The sequence below is a fragment of the Hordeum vulgare genome, chromosome 6H, assembly GCF_904849725.1.
Source record: "Hordeum vulgare subsp. vulgare chromosome 6H, MorexV3_pseudomolecules_assembly, whole genome shotgun sequence".
In the NCBI taxonomy this organism is placed as follows: Eukaryota; Viridiplantae; Streptophyta; class Magnoliopsida; order Poales; family Poaceae; genus Hordeum; species Hordeum vulgare.
The window spans coordinates 51,196,903-51,221,352 of record NC_058523.1 but is presented as its reverse complement, the minus strand read 5'-3'; the positions used below and the strand labels follow the sequence as shown (position 1 = coordinate 51,221,352).

The 24,450-nt window shown below is 46.8% G+C and overlaps 1 protein-coding gene across 1 annotated transcript; it reads left to right on the top strand.

Moving 5' to 3' along the window:
- The first annotated feature begins 239 nt into the window (after positions 1 to 239).
- Positions 240 to 3,346, top strand: LOC123405056 (rhamnogalacturonate lyase B-like). The gene is made up of 10 exons (XM_045098913.1): positions 240 to 371; positions 481 to 662; positions 759 to 1,187; positions 1,242 to 1,574; positions 1,678 to 1,913; positions 2,056 to 2,209; positions 2,312 to 2,428; positions 2,529 to 2,887; positions 3,041 to 3,096; positions 3,269 to 3,346. The coding sequence occupies exons 1-10, from the start codon at positions 240 to 242 to the stop codon at positions 3,344 to 3,346; spliced, it is 2,076 nt and encodes a 691-aa protein (XP_044954848.1).
- The last annotated feature ends 21,104 nt before the right edge of the window (positions 3,347 to 24,450 follow it).

Below are 24,450 nucleotides of genomic sequence, written 5' to 3'. Positions count from 1 at the left end.
CTTCCGAGTGACAAACTAAATCGCAGTCCGTCCGTTCCACGCTCAAATTTAAAACTCCTGCTCGGTCCCGCGCTAATCCGGCGCCCAGGCCGTACCACTATATATATGGAAATCATGAGCAACGTACGGGCAACAAGTTGAATCGAGTCTCGGCATCACGGTATCGATCGGGTGCAGCTCATCAGTTTTGCACGTAGGCCATCCCGGCGACGGCGCACGAACGAACTTCACACCTCACGATGGCGACGGCGAGGCACCTGATCCTGCTCGCCGTCGCCGTCTCGTTGATGCTGCAGCAGTTCGCCGCCGTGGCCGCGGCGCCGTCCTCGGGATCCAGCGCCGGCGTTACGCTGCGCGTGGATCGTAAACAGGTACTGTATATATCTGGCATGCATGGTTTCCTACTGCCGTACGTGCATGTACATATATATATGACTCCGTATATATACGTATAACTTACATACTTGCGTACGTGTGCAGGTGGTGGTGGACAACGGGTTGGTGCAGGTGTCGCTGTCGAGGCCCGGGGGCCACATCACCGGCGTCCTCTACGGCGGGGATCGGACCAACCTGCTGCACTCCACCAGAAGCAAAAACACCGGCGGGTACTGGGATATGGTGTGGAACATCCCTGGGTCCGACCAGCGAGGCCTGCTCAACACGTACGTGACCGTGACCTCGATCAAAATAGCTTTAAAAATGCATCGTCTCTGAGAAAATTTTCTTACATATTTTCGTGTACGTACGCACGCACGCAGGCTGGATGGCTCGGAGTTCAGGGTGGTAACGCAGAGCGAGGAGCAGGTGGAGCTGTCGTTCCGGATCGCGTACAGCCCAAGTCGGAACGGCGTCCGGCTGAACGTGGACAAGAGGCTGGTGATGCTCAAGGGCAGCTCCGGGTTCTACAGCTACGCCATCCTGGAGCACGGCGCGGACACGCCGGCCATCGACATCAGCCTGGCCCGGCTCGCCTTCAAGCTCAACATGGACAGGTTCAACTACATGGCCGTCTCGGACGACATCCAGCGGTACATGCCGCGGGCGGCCGACCGGGAGTCGCCGCGCAGCTCCCCGCTGGCGTACAGGGAGGCGGTGCTGCTGGTCGACCCGTCGGAGCCGCAGTTCAAGGGGGAGGTGGACGACAAGTACCAGTACACGCTGGACACCAAGGACAACATGGTGCACGGGTGGGTCACCGCCGGCCGCCCGAACCCCGTCGGCTTCTGGGTTGTCACCCCCAGCAGCGAGTTCAAGAGCGGCGGGCCGCTCAAGCGCGACCTCACCTCGCACGTCGGCCCGACGTGCATGAGCGTGTTCCACGGGACGCACTACGTCGGCGACGACATCGTGGCGCGCATCGGGGACGGCGAGCAGTGGAAGAAGGTCATGGGCCCCGTGTTCGTCTACCTCAACTCCAACTCGAACAACGGTGACCCGCGGGCGCTCTGGGAGGACGCCAAGGCGACGGCCCAGGCCGAGGCGGCCAGGTGGCCCTACAGCTTCCCGGAGTCGCCGGACTTCCACAAGGCCGGCGAGAGAGGCTCCGTCACCGGCCGATTGCTCGTCAGCGACAGGTACATACTACAAACATAAACATACAGTGCATCATACTTGTATTTGTATGCTGCTTGGCTTGGCTTGCTTGTCACGGGCTGAAATCTTCATGTGTTTGTGCAGGCACGTGAGCAGGGAGAACATGCCGGCTCGGGCAGCTTACGTCGGCCTGTCCGCGCCCGGGCAGCCTGGCTCGTGGGCGACGCAGAGCAAGGGCTACCAGTTCTGGACAACGGCGTCGAACACTTCCGGCGAGTTCACCATTGACAACGTCCGGGCAGGGGAGTACAACCTCTACGCGTGGGTTCCTGGGGTTCTTGGCGATTACATGAACACCACCCGCGTCACCGTAACATCCGGTTCGTCTCTCAGTTTTTGCACGATCCAGCACCAACTGTCTACCCCTTTGAAAAAAAAGAAGATAGAACTGCTCGTTCAAAAACAGAAGATAGAACTGTCAATTAACCTTGTTTTGCTGACTGTGAACCTTGAAACGTACAGGCGGTGCAATCAACCTCGGGGATCTTGTGTTCGAGCCCCCGAGATCTGGTCCGACGCTGTGGGAGATCGGCGTTCCTGACCGGAGCGCGGCGGAGATGTTCGTCCCCGACCCCGACACGAAGTACCTCAACAAGCTCTTCCATGACAAAGACAGGTTAGCTCAGAACTTCAGATAGCTCAACTGCAAATCGACCAGTGAGAGATTTTCAGCCTTTGGTCTGATCTGACAGCTAGTTTAACTGATCTGGTTCCACAGGTACAGGCAGTACGGGCTGTGGGAGAGGTACGCCCAACTGTACCCGACGGACGATCTCGTCTACACCGTCGGCGAGAGCAACCACTCCAAGGACTGGTACTTTGCACATGTCACAAGGTATGCAACACACATATATCTATATAGGGGTGCATTTCGTCTTCAGTCCAAGCAAACACGGCATAAATTACTGACCGACCGACGTCAATCTGTCGTGCAGAAAGGTCGGCGACGACATCGTGCCGACGACGCGGCAGATCAGGTTCAACCTGGACCGCGTCGTGCCCGGCGGCACCTACACCATGCGGGTCGCCCTCGCGGCCGCTCAAGCGGCGAGGCTGCAGGTCCAGGTGAACGGGGCGACGAGGCGCGTGGGCGGGGTCTTCGGGACGCCGGCGTTCGGCGACGGCAACGCGATCGCGAGGCACGGCGACCATGGCACGCAGTGGAGCTTCGAGTTCCCCATCAGCGGGAGGCTGCTCAGGGAAGGCGACAACACCATCCACATCACGCAGACGAGGGCCAACAGCGTCTTCTTAGGGGTCATGTACGACTACATACGGTTTGAAGGACCTCCCGGTTCTTCCTAGAACAGAGTTTTTTCTTTCTTTTTGAATGATCTACTAGAAGACTAGAAGTGAGTTGCTTGTTGAGATGTTTTGGAAGACTAAATTGAACATGAATATTTGTATATAAAATAATTTTCTTTTTCAAATTGTTAATGGGTGTCATTGTGCCACGGTCCCATGGCCCCGTACTTGATCTGCCTATCTTGCACGCAGTTAAGGGCAACTCCAACGCGCCTCCAAAATATATGGACTACACTCAGTTCTAGGTCATCCAAAGCCGTGTGTCCGCAACGCGGTTCAGATATCCGCAACGCGGTTCAGATATCCGAAATTCTACAAATCAGAAGCAAAGCTAGAAAGGTTTGCGGGTATTCCGACATCCGCCATGTAGGCCTACGCTTTTGACATGCCCAATCCTGATGGACGAGGACTTGAAAACCCAGGGGATCCAAATATGGTGGTTGTATGACTCATCTATAAGATAATACCTTATTATGGAAAAAGAAGTACATGGAACAGAGTTTTTCTTTTAATGATCTACTAGAAGACTAGAACTGAGTTGCTTGTTGAGATGTTCTGGAAGACTAAATTGAACATGAATATTTGTATATATATATATATATATATATATATATATATATATATATATATATATATATATATATATATTTAAATTGAGTTTTTTTTATTGCCATGCAAGACACATAGTAGCACATCATTTAATATGATACGGTATCATGATATGATACTCAACTCTCTTTTTCTTTATTTAATTCCATGACACCTCATCGAAATTGCCTAGTTGGCATGCATGATACTACCTATGATATTCCCATTACGGACAGCCTAAGGGCAACTCCAACGCCATGCATCAAAACGCATGCAATATATGGACCACACTGTCCGGACACGCTAGGTTATCCAAATTCGTGTGTCCGTGACGCAGTTTAGATATTCGAAATCCCACAAAACAGAAACAAAGCGAGAGAGGTTTGCGAGCATTCGGACATTTGCCATGTAGGCCTACGCTTTTGACATACCAATCCTGATGGAGGAGGATTTGAGAACCCACGGAATCCAAATGATGGTTGTATGACTCATCTAGTGTAATGATAATACCTTGTTGTGGAAAAAGAAGTACATGGAACATCTGTTGGAAGCACGACACCAACGCCACCTGCCAAGCTCCGCAAGCCGGTACTCCGACGTCCACACGACCGCCGCCTCTCAAGCTCCGTAAGTTGGTGCTTCGACGTGTGTTGGAAGCACCGCACCACCGTCACCTACATCCGACCTAAAAACCTCACCCGGACCCCATGCTATGCATCTAGATACTCCGAGACCGCCACCACGATTGTATCACCCACTCCACTGCTCAGGCCTTGTCGAACCTTCGCCGCTCCATCTACGCGCCATCCCCGACATGCATATGCCTACTTCCACCACTGGTCCAGTCGCTGCTCAAGTGCCCTCCACCACTGCACATTGTTGTTCATGGCGGACACCATGCCCGATAAGTGTTCGGTCAAATGTCACAACCATATTTATTAGCGTTTTTGTTGTTTACTTTGAAGCTAACATGATGGATTCATACATGGCGTACTTTCGTTGATACGTCCTCATCAAACGAGGGTGAAAATGAGAATGGAAGGGTGATTATGCATATGGTTAGGTTACTAAAGATGCCCAATGTGTAGACGAGCATGTTCTCAGTTTTAGGTGATCAACAAAGGGACATCGACCGATGAATCAAAACTGTGCAAGAAGCCATATGATGCTGATGGGCAACTACTCTGTCCCCGATGCGCTATTCGAGCCCTATTTTAGTCACCGATTCCAAATTAGGCAAACTATATTGTGCCTCAAGAATGATGTCCGGGCCTATGATGACTACATCATCTTGAAAAAGGATGTCATTGAAAACACTGGATTCTCTGGTGACCAAAATTGCACGAATGCATTGAGGATGCTTGCCTATGGCACGACGACAGATTCGTGGGACAATTAGCTCTGATGCCCGAACGCATAGTCTCAAAGCCATGGCCATGTTTGCTACTGCGGTGGTCAAGGTGTTTGGACTGAAGTACTTGAGAGAACCTACCGCCAAAGATACCACAAGCTAGGCTCATGATATCAAGACTGTGGCTAGGTAAGCTCGGATCCATAGATTGCGTCAACTAGAAATGGAGAATTGCACATATGATCTACAAGGCCAATATCAGGGCCACTATAAGAAGCATGTCATCATTGTTGAAGTAGTTGCCTCACAAAACATCCGGATTTGTACTCTTTCTTTGGTATGCCTGGATCTCACAATGACATCTACATGCAACGCGGTGTCCATTGTTTGCAAGGTTGTGTGTGAGAGAAGCTCCTCCATGCAACTATAACATCAATGATCATGACTACAACATGGATTATTATATTTGTGATGACATCTATCCTTCATGGGCGACCTTTTTCAAGAATATTTCTGATACAAGGGGTGATAAAAGATCTCACTTTCCCCAAAGACAAGAAGGATCTAGAAAATATGTGGAGAGGGCGTCTAGAGAGCTCCAAGCCTGTTTCATAGTTGTTCGAGGACCTACAAAAATATGGGATCGGGAGACATTGTGGAAGGAGATGACAAATTGTGTGATCATGCACAACATGTCTATGAAGGACGAGGGAGATGGAGTTCACTATGGTATGGAAGTTGAGCATATCAGTGATCCTATATCCAATTTCCAGAGAAGAATCCAGTGATATTTGAGTATTTTATCCAAATGCATCAACAAATTTGTCACCTATCAACTCATGAGCAGCTTGAGAATGGTCTAGTTGGGTATTTGTGGGTGCTTCAAGGGAAAACTATAAGTTGTGTCCAAATAAGTTGAATTGAAATCTGAACTACAAAATTTCATGTTTGGACTGTAATATTTATATTCTAATTATTATTGCGTTGAAATATGAGCACATCATTATTATGGACGAAGAATGATATTTATCTTTGATTATCTTGAGTGCTCGAATATAGGAAAAACACACGGGCGAATATGTGGTGCAACGGGTTGGATGGTTACCCCCTATCAGTTGTATGTGGACATTTGGTGTGCCCATTTTGATGCATGCCGTTGGAGATGCCCTAAGACCCAAGACAACACAAATGCTATAATAAAGTAAAACCCGACAATACCCACGCGTGTCGTGTTCAAACATAACATCGCCAAGTCTTATGGAGAAAATATATCATCTGCAATTAAGACGAGGAATAAATGCGAGTCAACCAATGAAGTGAGCCACTAAATCTTGATGGACAAGCCTTCTATCAAAAATTTCACCCAAAGGAATATGTTACAAATGATCAACTTGTCCTAGATTGTCGTTAAGAAAAATATTTGCTATGATGCTTGCCTTGGAACTTGCTCCTCAAATAGACACACCCATGTCAAACATGCAAAGTGCCTTCAAGGCTAGCTAGAAGCATCCACATGAACTTCATCTTCCTTTGTAACTATGCTCATTGGTTGCATAAGTGGGAAAATCCTTCACTATTTCTCAAGCTAGACATCTGCAAAGCATTCAACTTTGTACAATAGATTAGATCTTGGAACTCTGTTAGGGCATAGTTTATGCCTAAGTAATTTTGGTGATTGATGACAGTACCGCAAAGGACTAATCGTGTGTGTTAAGATTTTAGATAACACATGTCAACGGTACAAGACGACTCGCCCCCTCTTTCCATGGAACAGAAGCACGACGTACTCTATGATTCTCTTTCTTTGAGTCAGAGGAACGCCGTAGTATTAAGAGGGGACCCGTAGTGGAAAGGTTTGGGTGGAATCAATTTTGCACGCACACACTTTATCTCCTTTCCCCTTGTTGGAATTATGCCCTAGAGGCAATAATAAATATAGTTATTATTATAATTCCTGTATCAAGATAATAGTTTATTATCCATGCTATAATTGTATTGAATGAAGACTCATTTACATGTGTGGATACATAGACAAAACACTGTCCCTAGCATGCCTCTAGTTGGCTAGCCAGTTGGTCAATCATAGTCAGTGTCTTTTGATTATGAACAAGGTGTTGTTGCTTGATAACTGGATCACGTCATTGGGAGAATCACGTGATGGACTAGACCCAAACTAATAGACATAGCATGTTGATCGTGTCATTTTGTTGCTACTGTTTTCTGCGTGTCAAGTATTTATTCCTATGACCATGAGATCATATAACTCACTGACACCGGAGGAATGCTTTGTGTGTATCAAACGTCGCAACGTAACTGGGTGACTATAAAGATTCTCTACAGGTATCTCCGAAGGTGTTAGTTGAGTTAGTATGGATCAAGACTGGGATTTGTCACTCCGTGTGACGGAGAGGTATCTCGGGGCCCACTCGGTAATACAACATCACACACAAGCCTTGCAAGCAATGTAACTTAGTGTAAGTTGCGGGATCTTGTATTACGGAACGAGTAAAGAGACTTGCCGGTAAACGAGATTGAAATAGGTATGCGGATACTGACGATCGAATCTCGGGCAAGTAACATACCGAAGGACAAAGGGAATGACATACGGGATTATACGAATCCTTGGCACTGAGGTTCAAACGATAAGATCTTCGTAGAATATGTAGGATCCAATATGGGCATCCAGGTCCCGCTATTGGATATTGACCGAGGAGTCTCTCGGGTCATGTCTACATAGTTCTCGAACCCGCAGGGTCTGCACACTTAAGGTTCGACGTTGTTTTATGTGTATTTGAGTTATATGGTTGGTTACCGAATGTTGTTCGGAGTCCCGTATGAGATCACGGACGTCACGAGGGTTTTCGGAATGGTCCGGAAACGAAGATTGATATATAGGATGACCTCATTTGATTACCGGAAGGTTTTCGGAGTTACCGGGAATGTACCGGGAATGACGAATGGGTTCCGGGAGTTCACCAGGGGGGGGGGGCAACCCACCCCGGGGAAGCCCATAGGCCTTGGGGGAGACACACCAGCCCTTAGTGGGCTGGTGGGACAGCCCACAAGTGCCCTATGCGCCAAGGAGAAGAAAATCAAGAGAGAAAGAAAAAAAAAGGGAGGAGGTGGGAAGGGAGGGGGACTCCCTCCCACCAAACCTAGTCCAACTCGGTTTGGGGGGGAGAGTCCTCCCCCTTGGCTCGGCCGACCCCCTTGAGGGTCCTTGGACCCCAAGGCAAGGCCCCCTCCCTCCCACCTATATATACGGAGGTTTTAGGGCTGATTTGAGACGACTTTCCACGGCAGCCCGACCACATACCTCCACGGTTTTTCCTCTAGATCGCGTTTCTGCGGAGCTCGGGCGGAGCCCTGCTGAGACAAGGTCATCACCAACCTCCGGAGCGCCGTCACGCTGCCGGAGAACTCTTCTACCTCTCCGTCTCTCTTGCTGGATCAAGAAGGCCGAGATCATCGTCGAGCTGTACGTGTGTTGAACGCGGAGGTGCCGTCCGTTCGGTACTAGATCGTGGGACTGATCGCGGGATTGTTCGCGGGGCGGATCGAGGGACGTGAGGACGTTCCACTACATCAACCGCGTTCTCTAACGCTTCTGCTGTACGGTCTACAAGGGTACGTAGATCACTCATCCCCTCTCGTAGATGGACATCACCATGATAGGTCTTCGTGCGCGTAGGAAAAAAAAATTTCCCATGCGACGTTCCCCAACAGTGGCATCATGAGCTAGGTTCATGCGTAGATGTCTTCTCGAGTAGAACACAAAAGTTTTTGTGGGCGGTGATGTGCGTTTTGCTGCCCTCCTTAGTCTTTTCTTGATTCCGCGGTATTGTTGGATTGAAGCGGCTTGGACCGACATTACTCGTACGCTTACGAGAGACTGGTTTCATCGTTACGAGTACCCCCCTTTGCTCAAAGATGACTGGCAAGTGTCGGTTTCTCCAACTTTAATTGAATCGGATTTGACCGAGGAGGTCCTTGGATGAGGTTAAATAGCAACTCATATATCTCCGTTGTGGTGTTTCCGTAAGTAAGATGCGATCTTACTAGATACCCTTGGTCACCACGTAAAACATGCAACAACAAAATTAGAGGACGTCTAACTTGTTTTTGCAGGGTATGATTGTGATGTGATATGGCCAACGATGTGATGTGATATATTGGATGTATGAGATGATCATGTTGTAATAGAAATATCGACTTGCACGTCGATGGTACGGCAACCGGCAGGAGCCATAGGGTTGTCTTTATACTAACGTTTGTGCTTGCAGATGCGTTTACTGTTTTGCTAGGATGTAGCTTTAGTAGTAATAGCATAAGTAGCACGACAACCCCGATGGCAACACGTTGATGGATGATCATGGTGTGGCGCCGGTGACAAGAAGATCGTGCCGGTGCTTTGGTGATGAAGATCAAGAAGCACGCGATGATGGCCATATCATGTCACTTATGAATTGCATGTGATGTTAATCCTTTTATGCACCTTATTTTGCTTAGAACGACGGTAGCATTATGAGGTGATCTCTCACTAAAATTTCAAGACGAAATTGTGTTCTCCCCGACTGTGCACCGTTGCTACAGTTCGTCGTTTCGAGACACCACGTGATGATCGGGTGTGATAGACTCAACGCTCACATACAACGGGAGCAAAACAGTTGCGCACGCGGAACACTCGGGTTAAGCTTGACGAGCCTAGCATGTGCAGACATGGCCTCGGAACACATGAGACCGAAAGGTCGATCATGAATCATATAGTTGATATGATTGGCATAGGGATGCTTACCACTGAAACTATACTCAACTCACGTGATGATCGGACTTGGGATAGTGTAAGTGGATCATGAACCACTCAAATGACTAGAGAGATGTACTTTTTGAGTGGCAGTTTAGCATATAATTTGATTAAGTTAAACTCTAATTATCTTGAACATAGTCTAAGTCCACTTTGAATATATTTGTATTGTAGATCATGGCTCACGCGACAGTCATCCTGAATTTTAATACGTTCCTAGAGAAAGCTAAGTTGAAAGATGATGGAAGCAACTTTGTAGACTGGGCTCGTAATCTTAAGCTAATCTTTCAAGCTGGGAAGAAGGATTATGTCCTTAATGCTGCACTAGGAGATGAACCACCCGCTACGGCTGATCAAGATGTTAAGAACGCTTGGTTAGAACGTAAGGAGGACTACTCAATAGTTCAATGTGCAGTCTTGTATGGCTTAGAACCGGGACTTCAACGTCGCTTTGAGCGTCATGGAGCATTTGAGATGTTCCAGGAGTTGGAGTTTATCTTTCAGAAGAACGCCCGGATCGAGAGGTATGAGACCTCCGATAAATTCTATGCTTGCAAGATGGAGGAAAACTCGTCTGTCAGTGAACATGTGCTCAAAATGTCTGGGTACTCAAACCGTCTAGCTGAACTGGGGATTGAACTCCCGCAAGAAGCTATCACTGACAGAATCCTTCAATCACTGCCGCCAAGCTACAAAGGCTTTGTGTTGAACTACAACATGCAAGGGATGAACAAGTCTCTCGGCGAGTTGTTTGCGGATTTGAAAGTCGCAAAGTCTGAACTCCGTAAAGAGCATCAAGTTTTGATGGTGAATAAGACCACTAGTTTCAAGAGAAACGGCAAAGGCAAGAAGGGCAATTCAAAGAAGAGCGGCAAGCCTGTTGCCAATCCGCCGAAGAAACTCAAAGCTGGACCTAAGCCTGAAACGGAGTGTTTCTATTGCAAGGGTATGGGTCATTGGAAGCGCAATTGCCCCAAGTATCTGGCAGATAAGAAGGCGGGCAAAGAAAAATCAGGTATATTTGATATACATGTTATGGATGTGTACTTAACCGGCTCTCTTAGTAGTGCCTGGGTATTCGATACCGGTTCTGTTGCTCATATTTGCAACTCAAAGCAGGAACTGCGGAATAGACGAAGGCTGGCGAAAGACGAAGTGACGATGCGCGTAGGAAATGGTTCCAAGGTTGATGCAATCGCCGTCGGCACAGTGTCACTTCAGCTACCATCGGGATTAGTGATGAACTTAAATCATTGTTATTTAGTGCCTGCGTTGAGCATGAACATTATATCTGGATCTTGTTTATTGCGAGACGGTTACTCTTTTAAGTCTGAGAATAATGGTTGTTCTATTTCTATGAGTAACATCTTTTATGGTCATGCACCAAATGTGAGAGGATTGTTCATATTGAATCTTGATAGCGATACGCATACTCATAACATTGAGACCAAAAGAGTTAGAGTAAACAATGATAGCGCCATATTTTTGTGGCACTGCCGCTTGGGTCATATTGGTGTAAAGCGCATGAAGAAACTCCATGCTGATGGACTTTTGGAGTCACTTGACTTTGATTCACTTGACACGTGCGAACCATGCCTCATGGGCAAGATGACTAAGACTCCGTTCTCCGGAACAATGGAGCGTGCAAGTGACTTATTGGAAATCATACATACCGATGTGTGTGGTCCAATGAGCGTGGAGGCACGCGGCGGATATCGTTATTTTCTCACCTTCACTGACGATTTAAGTAGATATGGTTATGTCTACTTGATGAAGCACAAGTTTGAAACATTTGAAAAGTTCAAGCAATTTCAGAGTGTAGTGCAAAATCATCGTAACAAGAAGATCAAGTTCCTACGGTCTGATCGCGGGGGTGAATATCTGAGTTTCGAGTTTGGTGCTCACTTAAGACAATGTGGAATTGTTTCACAGTTAACACCGCCTGGAACACCACAGCGTAATGGTGTGTCCGAACGTCGTAATCGTACTTTGTTAGAGATGGTACGATCTATGATGTCTCTTACTGATTTGTCGTTATCATTTTGGGGTTATGCATTAGAAACAGTTGCATTCACTTTAAATAGGGCACCATCAAAATCCGTTGAGACGACACCATACGAACTGTGGTATGGCAAGAGGCCAAAGTTGTCGTTTCTTAAAGTTTGGGGATGTGATGCTTATGTCAAAAAGCTTTAGCCTGAAAAGCTGGAACCCAAAGCGGAAAAGTGCGTCTTCATAGGTTACCCAAAAGAGACAGTTGGGTACACCTTCTATCTCAAATCCGAGGGCAAAGTGTTTGTTGCTAAGAACGGAGCTTTTCTCGAGAAGGGGTTTCTCTCGAGAGAATTGAGTGGGAGGAAGATAGAACTTGACGAGGTTGTCGAACCTCTCATCCCTCTGGATGGTGGCGCAGGGCAAGGGGAAACCTCTGTCATTGCGACGCCGGTTGAGGAGGAGGTTAATGATGATGATCATGAAACTCCAGTTCAAGTTTCTGTTGAACCACGCAGGTCGACGAGATCACGTGCTGCTCCAGAGTGGTACGGTAATCCCGTCTTATCAATCATGTTGTTAGACAACAATGAACCTACAAGTTATGAAGAAGCAATGGTGGGCCCAGATTCCAACAAATGTCTAGAAGCCATGAAATCCGAGATAGGATCCATGTATGAGAACAAAGTGTGGACTTTGGAGATACTACGTGAGGGCCGCAAGGCTATTCAGAACAAATGGATCTTTAAAAGGAAGACGGACGCTGACGGTAATGTGACCGTTTATAAAGCTCGACTTGTGGCAAAGGGTTTTTCACAAGTTCCAGGAATTGACTACGATGAGACTTTCTCACCCGTGGCGATGCTTAAAGTCCGTCAGAATCATGTTAGCAATAGCCGCGTTTTTCGATTATGAAATCTGGCAGATGGATGTCAAAACGGCGTTCCTTAACGGTTTCCTTAAGGAAGAGTTGTATATGATGCAACCCGAAGGTTTTGTCGATCCTAAGAATGCTAACAAGGTGTGCAAGCTCCAGCGATCCATTTATGGACTGGTGCAAGCATCTCAGAGTTGGAACAAACGCTTTGATGAGGTGATCAAGGCATTTGGGTTTATACAAGTGGTTGGAGAATCTTGTATTTACAAGAAAGTGAGTGGGAGCTCTGTGGCGTTTCTAATATTATATGTGGATGACATATTACTGATTGGAAACAACGTAGAGTTTTTGGAGAGCATAAAAGGTTACTTGAATAAAAGTTTCTCTATGAAGGACCTAGGAGAAGCTGCTTACATTCTAGGCATTAAGATCTATAGGGATAGATCAAAACGCCTGATAGGACTTTCACAAAGCACATACCTTGATAAAGTTTTGAAGAGGTTCAAAATGGAACAATCCAAGAAAGGGTTCTTGCCAGTTTTACAAGGTACGAGATTGAGTAAGACTCAGTGCCCAGCAACTGATGAAGATAGAGAGCATATGCGCTCCGTCCCCTATACTTCAGCCATAGGTTCTATCATGTATGCGATGTTGTGCACTAGACCGGATGTTAGCCTAGCCATAAGTATGGCAGGTAGGTTCCAGAGTAATCCAGGAGTGGATCACTGGACAACGGTCAAGAATATCCTGAAGTACCTGAAAAGGACTAAGGAGATGTTTCTCGTATATGGAGGTGACGAAGAGCTCGCCGTAAAAGGTTACGTCGATGCAAGTTTTGACACAGATCCGGACGACTCTAAGTCGCAAACCGGATATGTATTTATTCTTAATGGGGGTGCAGTAAGCTGGTGCAGTTCCAAGCAAAGCATCGTAGCAGATTCTACATGTGAAGCGGAGTACATGGCTGCCTCGGAGGCGGCTAAGGAAGGTGTCTGGATGAAGCAGTTCATGACGGATCTTGGAGTGGTGCCAAGTGCACTGGATCCAATAACCTTGTTCTGTGACAACACGGGTGCCATTGCCTTAGCAAAGGAACCACGGTTTCACAAGAAGACCAGACACATCAAACGACGCTTCAACCTCATCCGCGACTACGTCGAGGAAGAGGACGTAAATATATGCAAAGTGCACACGAATCTGAATGTAGCAGACCCGCTGACTAAACCTCTTCCACGGCCAAAACATGATCGACACCATAAGTGTATGGGTGTTAGATTTATTACAATGTAATTCACATGGTGATGTGAGGGCTAGATTATTGACTCTAGTGCAAGTGGGAGACTGTTGGAATTATGCCCTAGAGGCAATAATAAATATAGTTATTATTATAATTCCTGTATCAAGATAATAGTTTATTATCCATGCTATAATTGTATTGAATGGAGACTCATTTACATGTGTGGATACATAGACAAAACACTGTCCCTAGCATGCCTCTAGTTGGCTAGCCAGTTGGTCAATCATAGTCGGTGTCTTCTGATTATGAACAAGGTGTTGTTGCTTGATAACTGGATCACGTCATTGGGAGAATCACATGATGGACTAGACCCAAACTAATAGACTTAGCATGTTGATCGTGTCATTTTGTTGCTACTGTTTTCTGCGTGTCAAGTATTTATTCCTATGACCATGAGATCATATAACTCACTGACACCGGAGGAATGCTTTGTGTGTATCAAACGTCGCAACGTAACTGGGTGACTATAAAGATGCTCTACAGGTATCTCCGAAGGTGTTAGTTGAGTTAGTATGGATCAAGACTGGGATTTGTCACTCCGTGTGACGGAGAGGTATCTCGGGGCCCACTCGGTAATACAACATCACACACAAGCCTTGCAAGCAATGTAACTTAGTGTAAGTTGCGGGATCTTGTATTACGGAACGAGTAAAGAGACTTGCCGGTAAACGAGATTGAAATAGGTATGCGGATACTGACGATCGAATCTCGGGCAAGTAACATACCGAAGGACAAAGGGAATGACATACGGGATTATACGAATCCTTGGCACTGAGGTTCAAACGATAAGATCTTCGTAGAATATGTAGGATACAATATGGGCATCCAGGTCCCGCTATTGGATATTGACCGAGGAGTCTCTCGGGTCATGTCTACATAGTTCTCGAACCCGCAGGGTTTGCACACTTAAGGTTCGACGTTGTTTTATGTGTATTTGAGTTATATGGTTGGTTACCGAATGTTGTTCGGAGTCCCGGATGAGATCATGGACGTCACGAGGGTTTCCGGAATGGTCCGAAAACGAAGATTGATATATAGGATGACCTCATTTGATTACCGGAAGGTTTTCGGAGTTACCGGGAATGTACCGGGAATGACGAATGGGTTCCGGGAGTTCACCGGGGGGGGCAACCCACCCCGGGGAAGCCCATAGGCCTTGGGGGAGACACACCAGCCCTTAGTGGGCTGGTGGGACAGCCCACAAGTGCCCTATGCGCCAAGGAGAAGAAAATCAAGAGAGAAAGAAAAAAAAAGGGGAGGAGGTGGGAAGGGAGGGGGACTCCCTCCCACCAAACCTAGTCCAACTCGGTTTGGGGGGGGAGAGTCCTCCCCCTTGGCTCGGCCGACCCCCTTGAGGGTCCTTGGACCCCAAGGCAAGGCCCCCTCCCTCCCACCTATATATACGGAGGTTTTAGGGCTGATTTGAGACGACTTTCCACGGCAGCCCGACCACATACCTCCATGGTTTTTCCTCTAGATCGCGTTTCTGCGGAGCTCGGGCGGAGCCCTGCTGAGACAAGGTCATCACCAACCTCCGGAGCGCCGTCACGCTGCCGGAGAACTCTTCTACCTCTCCGTCTCTCTTGCTGGATCAAGAAGGCCGAGATCATCGTCGAGCTGTACGTGTGCTGAACGCGGAGGTGCCGTCCGTTCGGTACTAGATCGTGGGACTGATCGCGGGATTGTTCGCGGGGCGGATCGAGGGACGTGAGGACGTTCCACTACATCAACCGCGTTCTCTAACGCTTCTGCTGTACGGTCTACAAGGGTACGTAGATCACTCATCCCCTCTCGTAGATGGACATCACCATGATAGTACCGCTACCGCCAGCGGTAGTACTGCTGGAGTGCCAGCGGTAGTACCGCTGCAGCCAGCGGTAGTACCGCTAGGCTCAGGCTGTGAGTGGGAAAACAGTTGGATTTTCCCCCCACTATATAAAGGGTTCTTCTAGATGTGGAACCCTATCTCTTACCCTCCCAAGCTCCAATGTTGCTCCCTAGATCTACACTTCCACCAAGAGAAAAGTTGATTCCCCCACCAATCCCTTGCGGATCTTGTTACTCTTGGGTGTTTGAGCATCCTAGGCGGTTGAGGTCACCTCGGAGCCACATTCCATTGTGGTGAAGCTTCGTGGTCTTGTTGGGAGCCTCCAAGATTTTTGTGGAGTTTGCCCCAACCTTGTTTGTAAAGGTTCGGTCGCCGCCTTCAAGGGAACCTATAGTGGAATCACGGTACCTTGCATCGTGTGAGGGCGTGAGGAGAATACGGTGGCCCTAGTGGTTTATTGGGGAGCATTGTGCCTCCACACCGCTCCAACGGAGACGTACTTCCTGTCAAAGGGAAGGAACTTCGGTAACACATCCTCGTCTTCATTGGTTCCACTTGTGGTTATCTCTAACCTTTACTCTGTGTATGCTTATGTTGTTGTCTATCTCGTACTTGTCTTAGTAGCTCTTGTTGTTAGCTTCATAACGGTTCACCCCATTGTTGCTATTCTTGTGAACCCGTATGGTGTTTACCCTAACTTCCTAAGATTAATTAAAAAGTGGTCGTTGCCTATTCACCCCCCCCCCCTCTAGTCAACCATATCGATCCTTTCAATTGGTATCAGAGCCACGTCTCTTTATTAAGGGTTTAACCACCCGAAGAGTATGGAAGATGATGAGGGAGTTCCCCGTGCACAAACTGAGGGCATGGACTTGACTTCGATCACAAGGGACGACTTGAATACGGCTTTGGCCGCACTCAAGACGTCCATGACGAACGAGGTCAAGACCATGCTTAAAGAGTTAATTGAGGGAATTAAAAACTCTCCCGAACCGGCATTGGTGGTTAAACCCACCACCACAGATTCGGAGGCCAATTCTGTCACGGAAACGCCTAAAGGTATGCAACCTTCCCAACCTCTCGAAAATGATGGGAATGGGACGTATGCATTGGTTCCACCACCCTTAGTCTATGGAGGACCGGTTCCCACACCGCGTCTTAATCCTGTTGGTCCTCCTCCTAAGCTTGTAAAAGGTGATTTTGCTAACTGGGTATTTTCTATTAAGTCTCATTTGAATCACAGCTCAACAAATTTGTGGAGAATCATGGAGCAAGGATATTATCCCCATGATCCAAGCAACCTCACTCCAAGAGAATATGCGGACAATCAATACAATCACGCTGCTTTGTTTATTCTCCAGTCCGCAGTGCCACCTGAAGATCTTCCTCACTTGCATCCCTTCACTTTGGCCAAGGATTGTTGGGAGCACATTATGGTGTTGTACAAGGGAAGCTCAAGCATTCAATGGTCCACTTGATAAGGTCGATGAGTTTGTGATGAAGGAAGACGAGGACCCTCGTGATCTCTATCGGAGGGTGACTGCTATTGTTGTGGCACTCAAGGACCATGGGAGCAAGGATGTGGATGATACATGGGTCAAGCGCAAGTTTCTCAAAGCCATCATGCCTTTCAATAAAGCCATGTCATCTCTCATTCGTCAGTGACCAGACTTCCACTCCTTGTCTTCCAGTGAGGTGTTGGATGAATTCATCGCAATGTCAATCATGAACGAAACAGCTGACAATGCACTTGCTCATGTTCGCTCAAAGACAGTTTCACCCAACCTTGCGTTAAATACAAAAGCAACGTTTGAAGAAGAAGAAGAGGATGAGGAAGAGGAGAGCTTCCCTGAAGACATGAAGTATGCCTATCATGAGCACATGGCTCTTGCGTCAAGGCAATTCTGGGGCAATAAGAGGAACTCAAGACCCACCTTCACCAAGAACAACTCGAATGGGTTCAAACCCAAGCAACGAGTGAGGACATGCTATAACTGTGGTAACGTGAGTCACTTCATGGCCGAATGTCCCTATGAGAAAAGGGAAGACAACGGGGGCAAGCTCATTCGCAAAGACAAAACCAAGTCATTTCCAATCAAGAACAACTTTGTGAAGAAACCTCACCCAAAGGGCATGGTGGCCCTTGAAGAGTACCCTTCCGATGATGATGATGATGATGATACAGTGGCAACGACAACTGTTGCTATTGCCACTCCCTCTCCCCAGAAGGTTTCTCTCTTCAACGCCCCCAACGAGAACCACATCACCAAGTGCCTCATGGCAAAAGGTATCAATCAGGTAACCCCCATCATTAAGACCAACATCGCTACTGCTCCTTCATTGTTTAATTGTGTTGATGATAGTGATGTTGGGGAACTTAATGAGCATGATCTTGACAAGTTTATGTGCACTATTAAGGGAGAATCCAAGAAGCACTTTGTTGCTCTCTTGGAACAACTGGGTGAGGCCAATGACCTCATCGAGTCTCATGAGGAGACCATCTCCGAGCTTCAGGGACACAGTCGTGACTATGCCGATGAAATTTCTGAATTATCTATTGATCTAGAAAAGGAGCGCAATCTTCGTTTGGCTCTTGAGGAGTCATACAACGATGACTGCGCTAAAATGCAAAAGAAACTAGATCATGATACTGTTCTTACTCGTATGCTTAAGTCTGAGAAGTATGCTCTTGGGGTTGGCCATGACAGACTCAAAGTGGAGTTTGACACACTTGACAAGGCTCACAAGGTCTTGAAAGGTGTTCATTTCTCTCTGAAAGAGTCTCATGATCAACTCCAAGCAAAGCTTACCAAGGAGATCTCTACTTTTCCTCCCTTTGTGTTAATTGATAATGCTTGTGCAACTAATCCTTGTTGTGAGCATGTACATCTTGTGGAGGAAAATGCCAACTTAAAGGAGAAACTTGAGAAGGGCCTTGTGGAATGCATACAAGGTGAGAAGAGCCTGAACGACCTCTTGAGCACTCAAAAGGGTGTTGTAGGAAAGGAGGGACTTGGACTTACCTCCAAGTCAAAAGGAAAAAGGAGGAACAGGAACAAACGACCCCCTACCCTCATGGACATCTTTGTCAAAGAGGGCGAAGGGACTCAGGAGGTGAACAGGAACAAGGTGGACGATGGTAACGTCAAGAAGGGCAAAACCATTCCTACTAACACAGCCGACAAACTCAATTCTTCCTATGTCTTATGCCGTGCTAGTGATGGGCATGTTTATGCCAGATTTGTTGGTTCCTACTATGAGTCCATTGAATGGGCTATCTGGGTTCCTAAGACCCTTGTCTCTAACATGAAAGGACCCATTAAAAATGGGTACCTAAAACCAAGCCTTGATCTATTGCAGGAGTTTGCTTTCGGTGGGGTGTCATGGTTGCTCGATAGTGGAGCAACAAATCATATGACCGGAAGCAAGGACTTAGTGGTGGATGTGCATCCTTCTCCATCTATGCCCACCCATGTCCAATTCGCCGATGCATCCTCGTCAAAGGTATTGGGATTTGGTAAGGTGGTCATCTCTCAAGAGTTATCTATTGAGAAGGTCATGCTTGTTGAGTCTCTTGCCTACAATTTACTTTCGGTTCGTCAACTTGCAATTATGGGTTTTTCCACATTCTTTAATCTTGATATTGTGGTCCTCCTGTGGAGCAAGACTCTTAAAGTAGCCTATGTTGGATATGTCGAAAATGGTCTTTATGTGGTGAACTTCTCAAAGCGACCCACTAAGACTAGGACGTGTTTAATGGCTAAAGTTGATGTGGGCTGGCTTTGGCATCGCCGACTAGCTCATGTCAATATGAGATCTTTGCAAAGTCTTCTAAAAGGGGACCATATTCGTGGACTAACAAATGTGAGTTTTGCTAGAGATCGTGCTTGCAGTGCCTGCATTGAAGGAAAGATTCATGAAACTACTCATCGTCCAACAACTCTCATTTACACTAAGAGGCCATTGGAGCTCCTCCATATGGATCTTTTCGGCCCTTCATCATTTGATAGTCTTGGAGGCAGAAAATACTGCTTGGTGATTGTTGATGACTACTCAAGATACACCTGGGTATATTTCTTCAAAAGGAAGAGTGAGACTCAACAAACTATCATCAACTTTGTTAATGAAGCTCAACGTCAACATGAAGCAAATATCTTGATGATTAGAAGTGACAACGGCACCGAGTTCAAGAACTACACCTTGGATGAGTTTCTAGGTGATGAGGGAATAAAACATCAATATTCAGCACCATATACCCCTCAACAAAATGGTGTGGCAGAAAGGAAGAACCGGACCTTGATGGACTCTGCAAGAACAATGATGGCGGAATTCAAATCTCCATATAACTTTTCGGCAGAGGCCATCAACACAGCATGTCATGCGTCCAATCGTCTCTATATCCGCAAAGGCTTGAACAAGACTCCATATGAGATTCTCACTGGAAACAAATCTAATCTCAAGTACTTCCGGGTATTCGGTTGTAAGTGTTTCATTCTCAAGAAAGGTGCACGTTTAGCTAAATTTGATTCTAGAGCACATGAGGGCATCTTTGTTGGTTATGGTACAAACTCTCATGCTTACCGTGTCCTCAACAAGTCCGCCGGACTCATTGAGGAGACGTGTAACGTGGAGTTTGATGAAAATAATGGCTCCCAAGTGGAGCAAAGTGGTCTTTGTGATGTAGGTGATGAAATTCCTCCCCAAACCATAAGAAGAATGGGGATTGGTCAAATACTCCCCATTCAGGAAGCCCTTGTGGCCGAAGGAGAAGGACAATGCTCTACTCAAGTGGATCCATCACCCCCACAAGCCCCACACGCTTCCGATGAACAAAGAGAAGACTCTCAACAAGATGAACAAGCTCAAGGTCAAGATCAATTGCCCAACAATGATGGTGTGTCCCATGATATTCAAGCACTTACCCAAGGTTTCGAACCTGCTCATGAGCAAGATCAAGTGCAACCACAAGATCTAGACCAAGTAGAAACACAAGATCAAGATCAAGAGCAACCACAAGTACAAGGACAAACAAGTGAACCTTCTCAAGTCGAAAGTCAAGATGATGAGGATACTGTCTCGCAATTCCCTTCTGCAGCACCAACAGCCGGTGCCAAGGGATGTTCAAGTCACATCTTATGAAGAATGTACTTGGCAGTTTGAAAAAGGGAGTATCCACCCGTCAAGAAATTTGGAATTATTGTGAGCATCACGCGTTTGTTTCGTATTGTGAACCTCAACAGGTACAGGAAGCGCTCGATGATAAGGATTCGCTTATGGCCATGCATGAAGAACTTAACAACTTCGAGCGTAATCACGTCTGGGATTTAGTGCCAAGACCAAAGGAGGAACATAATGTCATCGGGACCAAATGGATATTCAAAAACAAGCAAGATGCCAATGGGATTGTGATTCGAAACAAGGCAAGATTGGTGGCTCAAGGCTACTCCCAAGTCGAGGGTATCGACTACAGTGAAACCTTTGCCCCTGTTGCTTGTCTAGAATCTATTCGCATGTTGCTTGAATTTGCTTCTCATCATAATTTCAAATTACAGCAAATGGATGTGAAAAGTGTCTTTCTTAATGGTCCGTTAAATGAGTTGGTCTATGTCAAACAACCCCCGGGATTCGAACATCCCAAGCTCCCCAATCATGTGTACAAACTTAATAAGGCACTCTATGGCCTTAAACAAGCCCCACGTGTGTGGTATGAGTATCTTACTGGGTTGTTACAAGATCATGGGTTTGAAATTGGGGAGATAGATCCCACTCTTTTTACTAAGAGGGTTAAAGGGGATTTGTTCATATCCCAACTATATGTTGATGATATTATTTTTGGTTCTCCTAACATTTCCATCAATGAAGAATTTGCTGCACTAATGACCGAGAAATTTGAGATGTCCATGATGGGAGAGTTGAAGTTCTTCCTCGGCTTCGAGATTAAACAAGGCCTAGAAGGTACTTGCATCAAGCAAGCCAAATACACTCAAGACATGCTCAAACAGTTTGAGCTTGAAGATGTCAAGCCGGTCAAGTTCCCCATGCCAACAAGATGCAAGCTTGACAGTGATCCCAATGGTAAAGCAGTGGATCAAAAGGTATATCGCTCCATGATTGGATCCCTCCTTTACCTTCGTGCATCTAGACCAGATATTATGTTGAGTGTAGGGATATGTGCACGGTTTCAATCCGCACCAAAAGAAAGTCATTATATGGCTGTTAAGCCAATCTTTCGATATTTGGCTCATACCCCAAACTTTGGTCTATGGTATCCCAAAGGAGCAAACTTCAACCTAGTTGGCTATTCTGACTCAGATTGGGCAGGAGATTGTGTGGAGAGGAAGTCAACTTTTGGAGGATGCCAATTCCTTGGTCGTTCACTGGTAAGTTGGTCTTCAAAGAAGCAGAATTGTGTCTCACTATCATCCACCGAAGCTGAATATGTGGCAGCCGCAAGTTGTTGTGCACAATTGCTATGGATGAGGCAAACTTTAAAGCATTACGGTATCACTTGTGACAAAGTGCCTCGTCTATGTCACAATCAAAGTGCTATCAAGATTTCCCTCAACCCAGTGCAACATAGCAAGACCAAGCATATTGATATTCGCCATCACTTCATTCGTGAACATATCAAGCTTGGTGATATTGAGGTTCACTTCATCCACACTGAAGAGCAACTTGCAGATATTTTCACTAAGCCCCTAGATGAAGCAAGGTTCCGGGAGTTAAGGCATGAGCTAAATATCATTGATTCAAGTAATGTGGATTGAAGCTAGGCACCTTGCACCTCACTATGCATTCGATCTTGGTCTAGATGTAGGCATGGACATAGGGGGAGTGTTGTTCTCTCAATGAACTCTTCCTCCCCCCATTATGCATAAATTGATCTAGTCTTTCACTTTAGCCATTACCAAATGGCACTTGTGCTTCAAAGACGAGCGTTGGTCATGAACCCAAGGATAATTCTTCGCGGTGTCATACCTTTGTCTCAAACATAGGTGGCCTCGGCCACCGCCCCCACCTTTCTCTCATATGGAAGAAAGGATAAAAAATGACGAGTCAGTATATCTTGCTGGTGTTATCTTCTTATTTTCCCTGACTTGTCGTTTGACCACGTCTTTCTCGTCTCCTATGTCTCGTTGTGCCATTTGCAACGGTACTACCGCCAGGACCCCAGCGATACTACCGCTAGGGATAGCGGTACTACTGCCAGGACCCCAATCTACCACGACCTGCCTAGGACTTTTTAGGGTTGTCTCAAGGGGGAGCGGTACTACTGCCAGGGGGAGCGGTGCTATCGCCAGGACCCCAACGGTACTACCGCCGCAGGCAGCGGTACTACCGCCAGGGTAGCGGTACTACCGCCAGGACCCCAGCGGTACTACCGCTGGCCCATACCCCTTGGGCTATATAAAGGAGGGGGAGCCCATTTTTCCTGCCTCTTTCTTCTTCCTCGTGGCTCTTCCCTCCCCAACCCCGAACTCCCCCTATTTGGATCTCTTTCTGTGGAACCCCTTCTCTCAATTGAGTTGGAGGGTTTTCTCCACTCCTCCTTCCTCCACCAAGTGCCATGGACTCTGGTAAAGCTCCTCCCTCTATTCTCTTGGTTGATGTTTTCTTGTTCTAGGGTTAGGAGCATTGGTGATTTGGATCCATGGCTATGGTATTGTGCTTTGTTCTTGGATGGCACGAAGGAGATATTCTAGGGGAGTGTAGGTCCTTTGATTCATTGCATTTATATTGCCATGCCCTAGGTTCTTCATGTTTTAGATCAAAGCACTTCTTATCTTATTTTGGATTAGATCTAAAACTTGAATCCTCTTGACTAGGCATGTCTTTATTTAGATGATTCTTGAGATCCTCATGTGTTTAGGGCTATGGTGGTTTTTGTAGTGAGTATATGCAGTACCCATGGCCCTCGTAAATCCAATCTAGCTGTTCCTATGGGTCTTTTTTTTCTTATTCAGGTCTGAAAGTCAACCCCCTAGCGGTACTACCTCCAGGGGTAGCGGTACTACCGCTAGGACCCCAGCGGTACTACCGCCAGGAGAATATTTTTGTTATTTTCTTAGCAATGTGAGTTTACTTTTATGCCTCTTTTTGTTCATTGCCTTGACTCCTTCTGTCGCTCTTTTTCGGTGTGTGTCTTGTCTGCCACAGGTGGTGCTCGCCGCTCGACCCCCCCACGGGACACCCAGTCGAAACAGTATCGCAATCAAGAGGATCCAGAGGGCTCCGCCACTTTCGGTGTGCAACCCAAAAAGAAGTCTTTCAAGAAGACACTCACAAGGACAAGGGGGTCAACGTTCGCACTATTCCCCCTAAGGATTTTCTGTGGTTCCGCACCAAAAATCACTATCTAGAAGAGAAGGTTGTGATCAAGGATATCGAGCATGTTTGGTCGCGGGATCACTGCAGGATCTATCGCGACATCATCAAGAACTTCAAGAAGAGTTTAGTTCCAGTTCAGTGGATTGACTTGGCTCACCTTCAGCGGCACCCGGACTACTTTGGTGATGCTCTCTCTTTGATTGACAAGCCTGGCATTAAGGAGATCATCTCCTTCAAGAAAGACTTTGATCCAGATGTTGTCGCCCAATTCTATGTCACTGTTCACTTCTCGCCTGATGAAGAGCGCACCATGATTTGGATGACTGGTACTCACAAGATGACAGGTTCCTGGCGTGAATTCATGGAGTTTCTCAAGGTCGACTTTCAGGGAGCTGACAATCCTATTGGGTCGCGTCCTCATGCTCCAGCTTCCACTGATAGGGCCCCCGCCTAGGACAGGCTCCAACAACTTTATGTGAAGAAAGGT

Excerpts from the sequence above, each read along its gene's own strand:
- LOC123405056 (XM_045098913.1), top strand. The coding sequence starts at position 240 with ATGGCGACGGCGAGGCACCTGATCCTGCTCGCCGTCGCCGTCTCGTTG. Across the intron at positions 663-758 it reads CAGCGAGGCCTGCTCAACAC|GCTGGATGGCTCGGAGTTCA; the intron begins GTACGTGACCGT and ends GCACGCACGCAG. Across the intron at positions 2,888-3,040 it reads ACGGTTTGAAGGACCTCCCG|TGTGCCACGGTCCCATGGCC; the intron begins GTTCTTCCTAGA and ends AATGGGTGTCAT.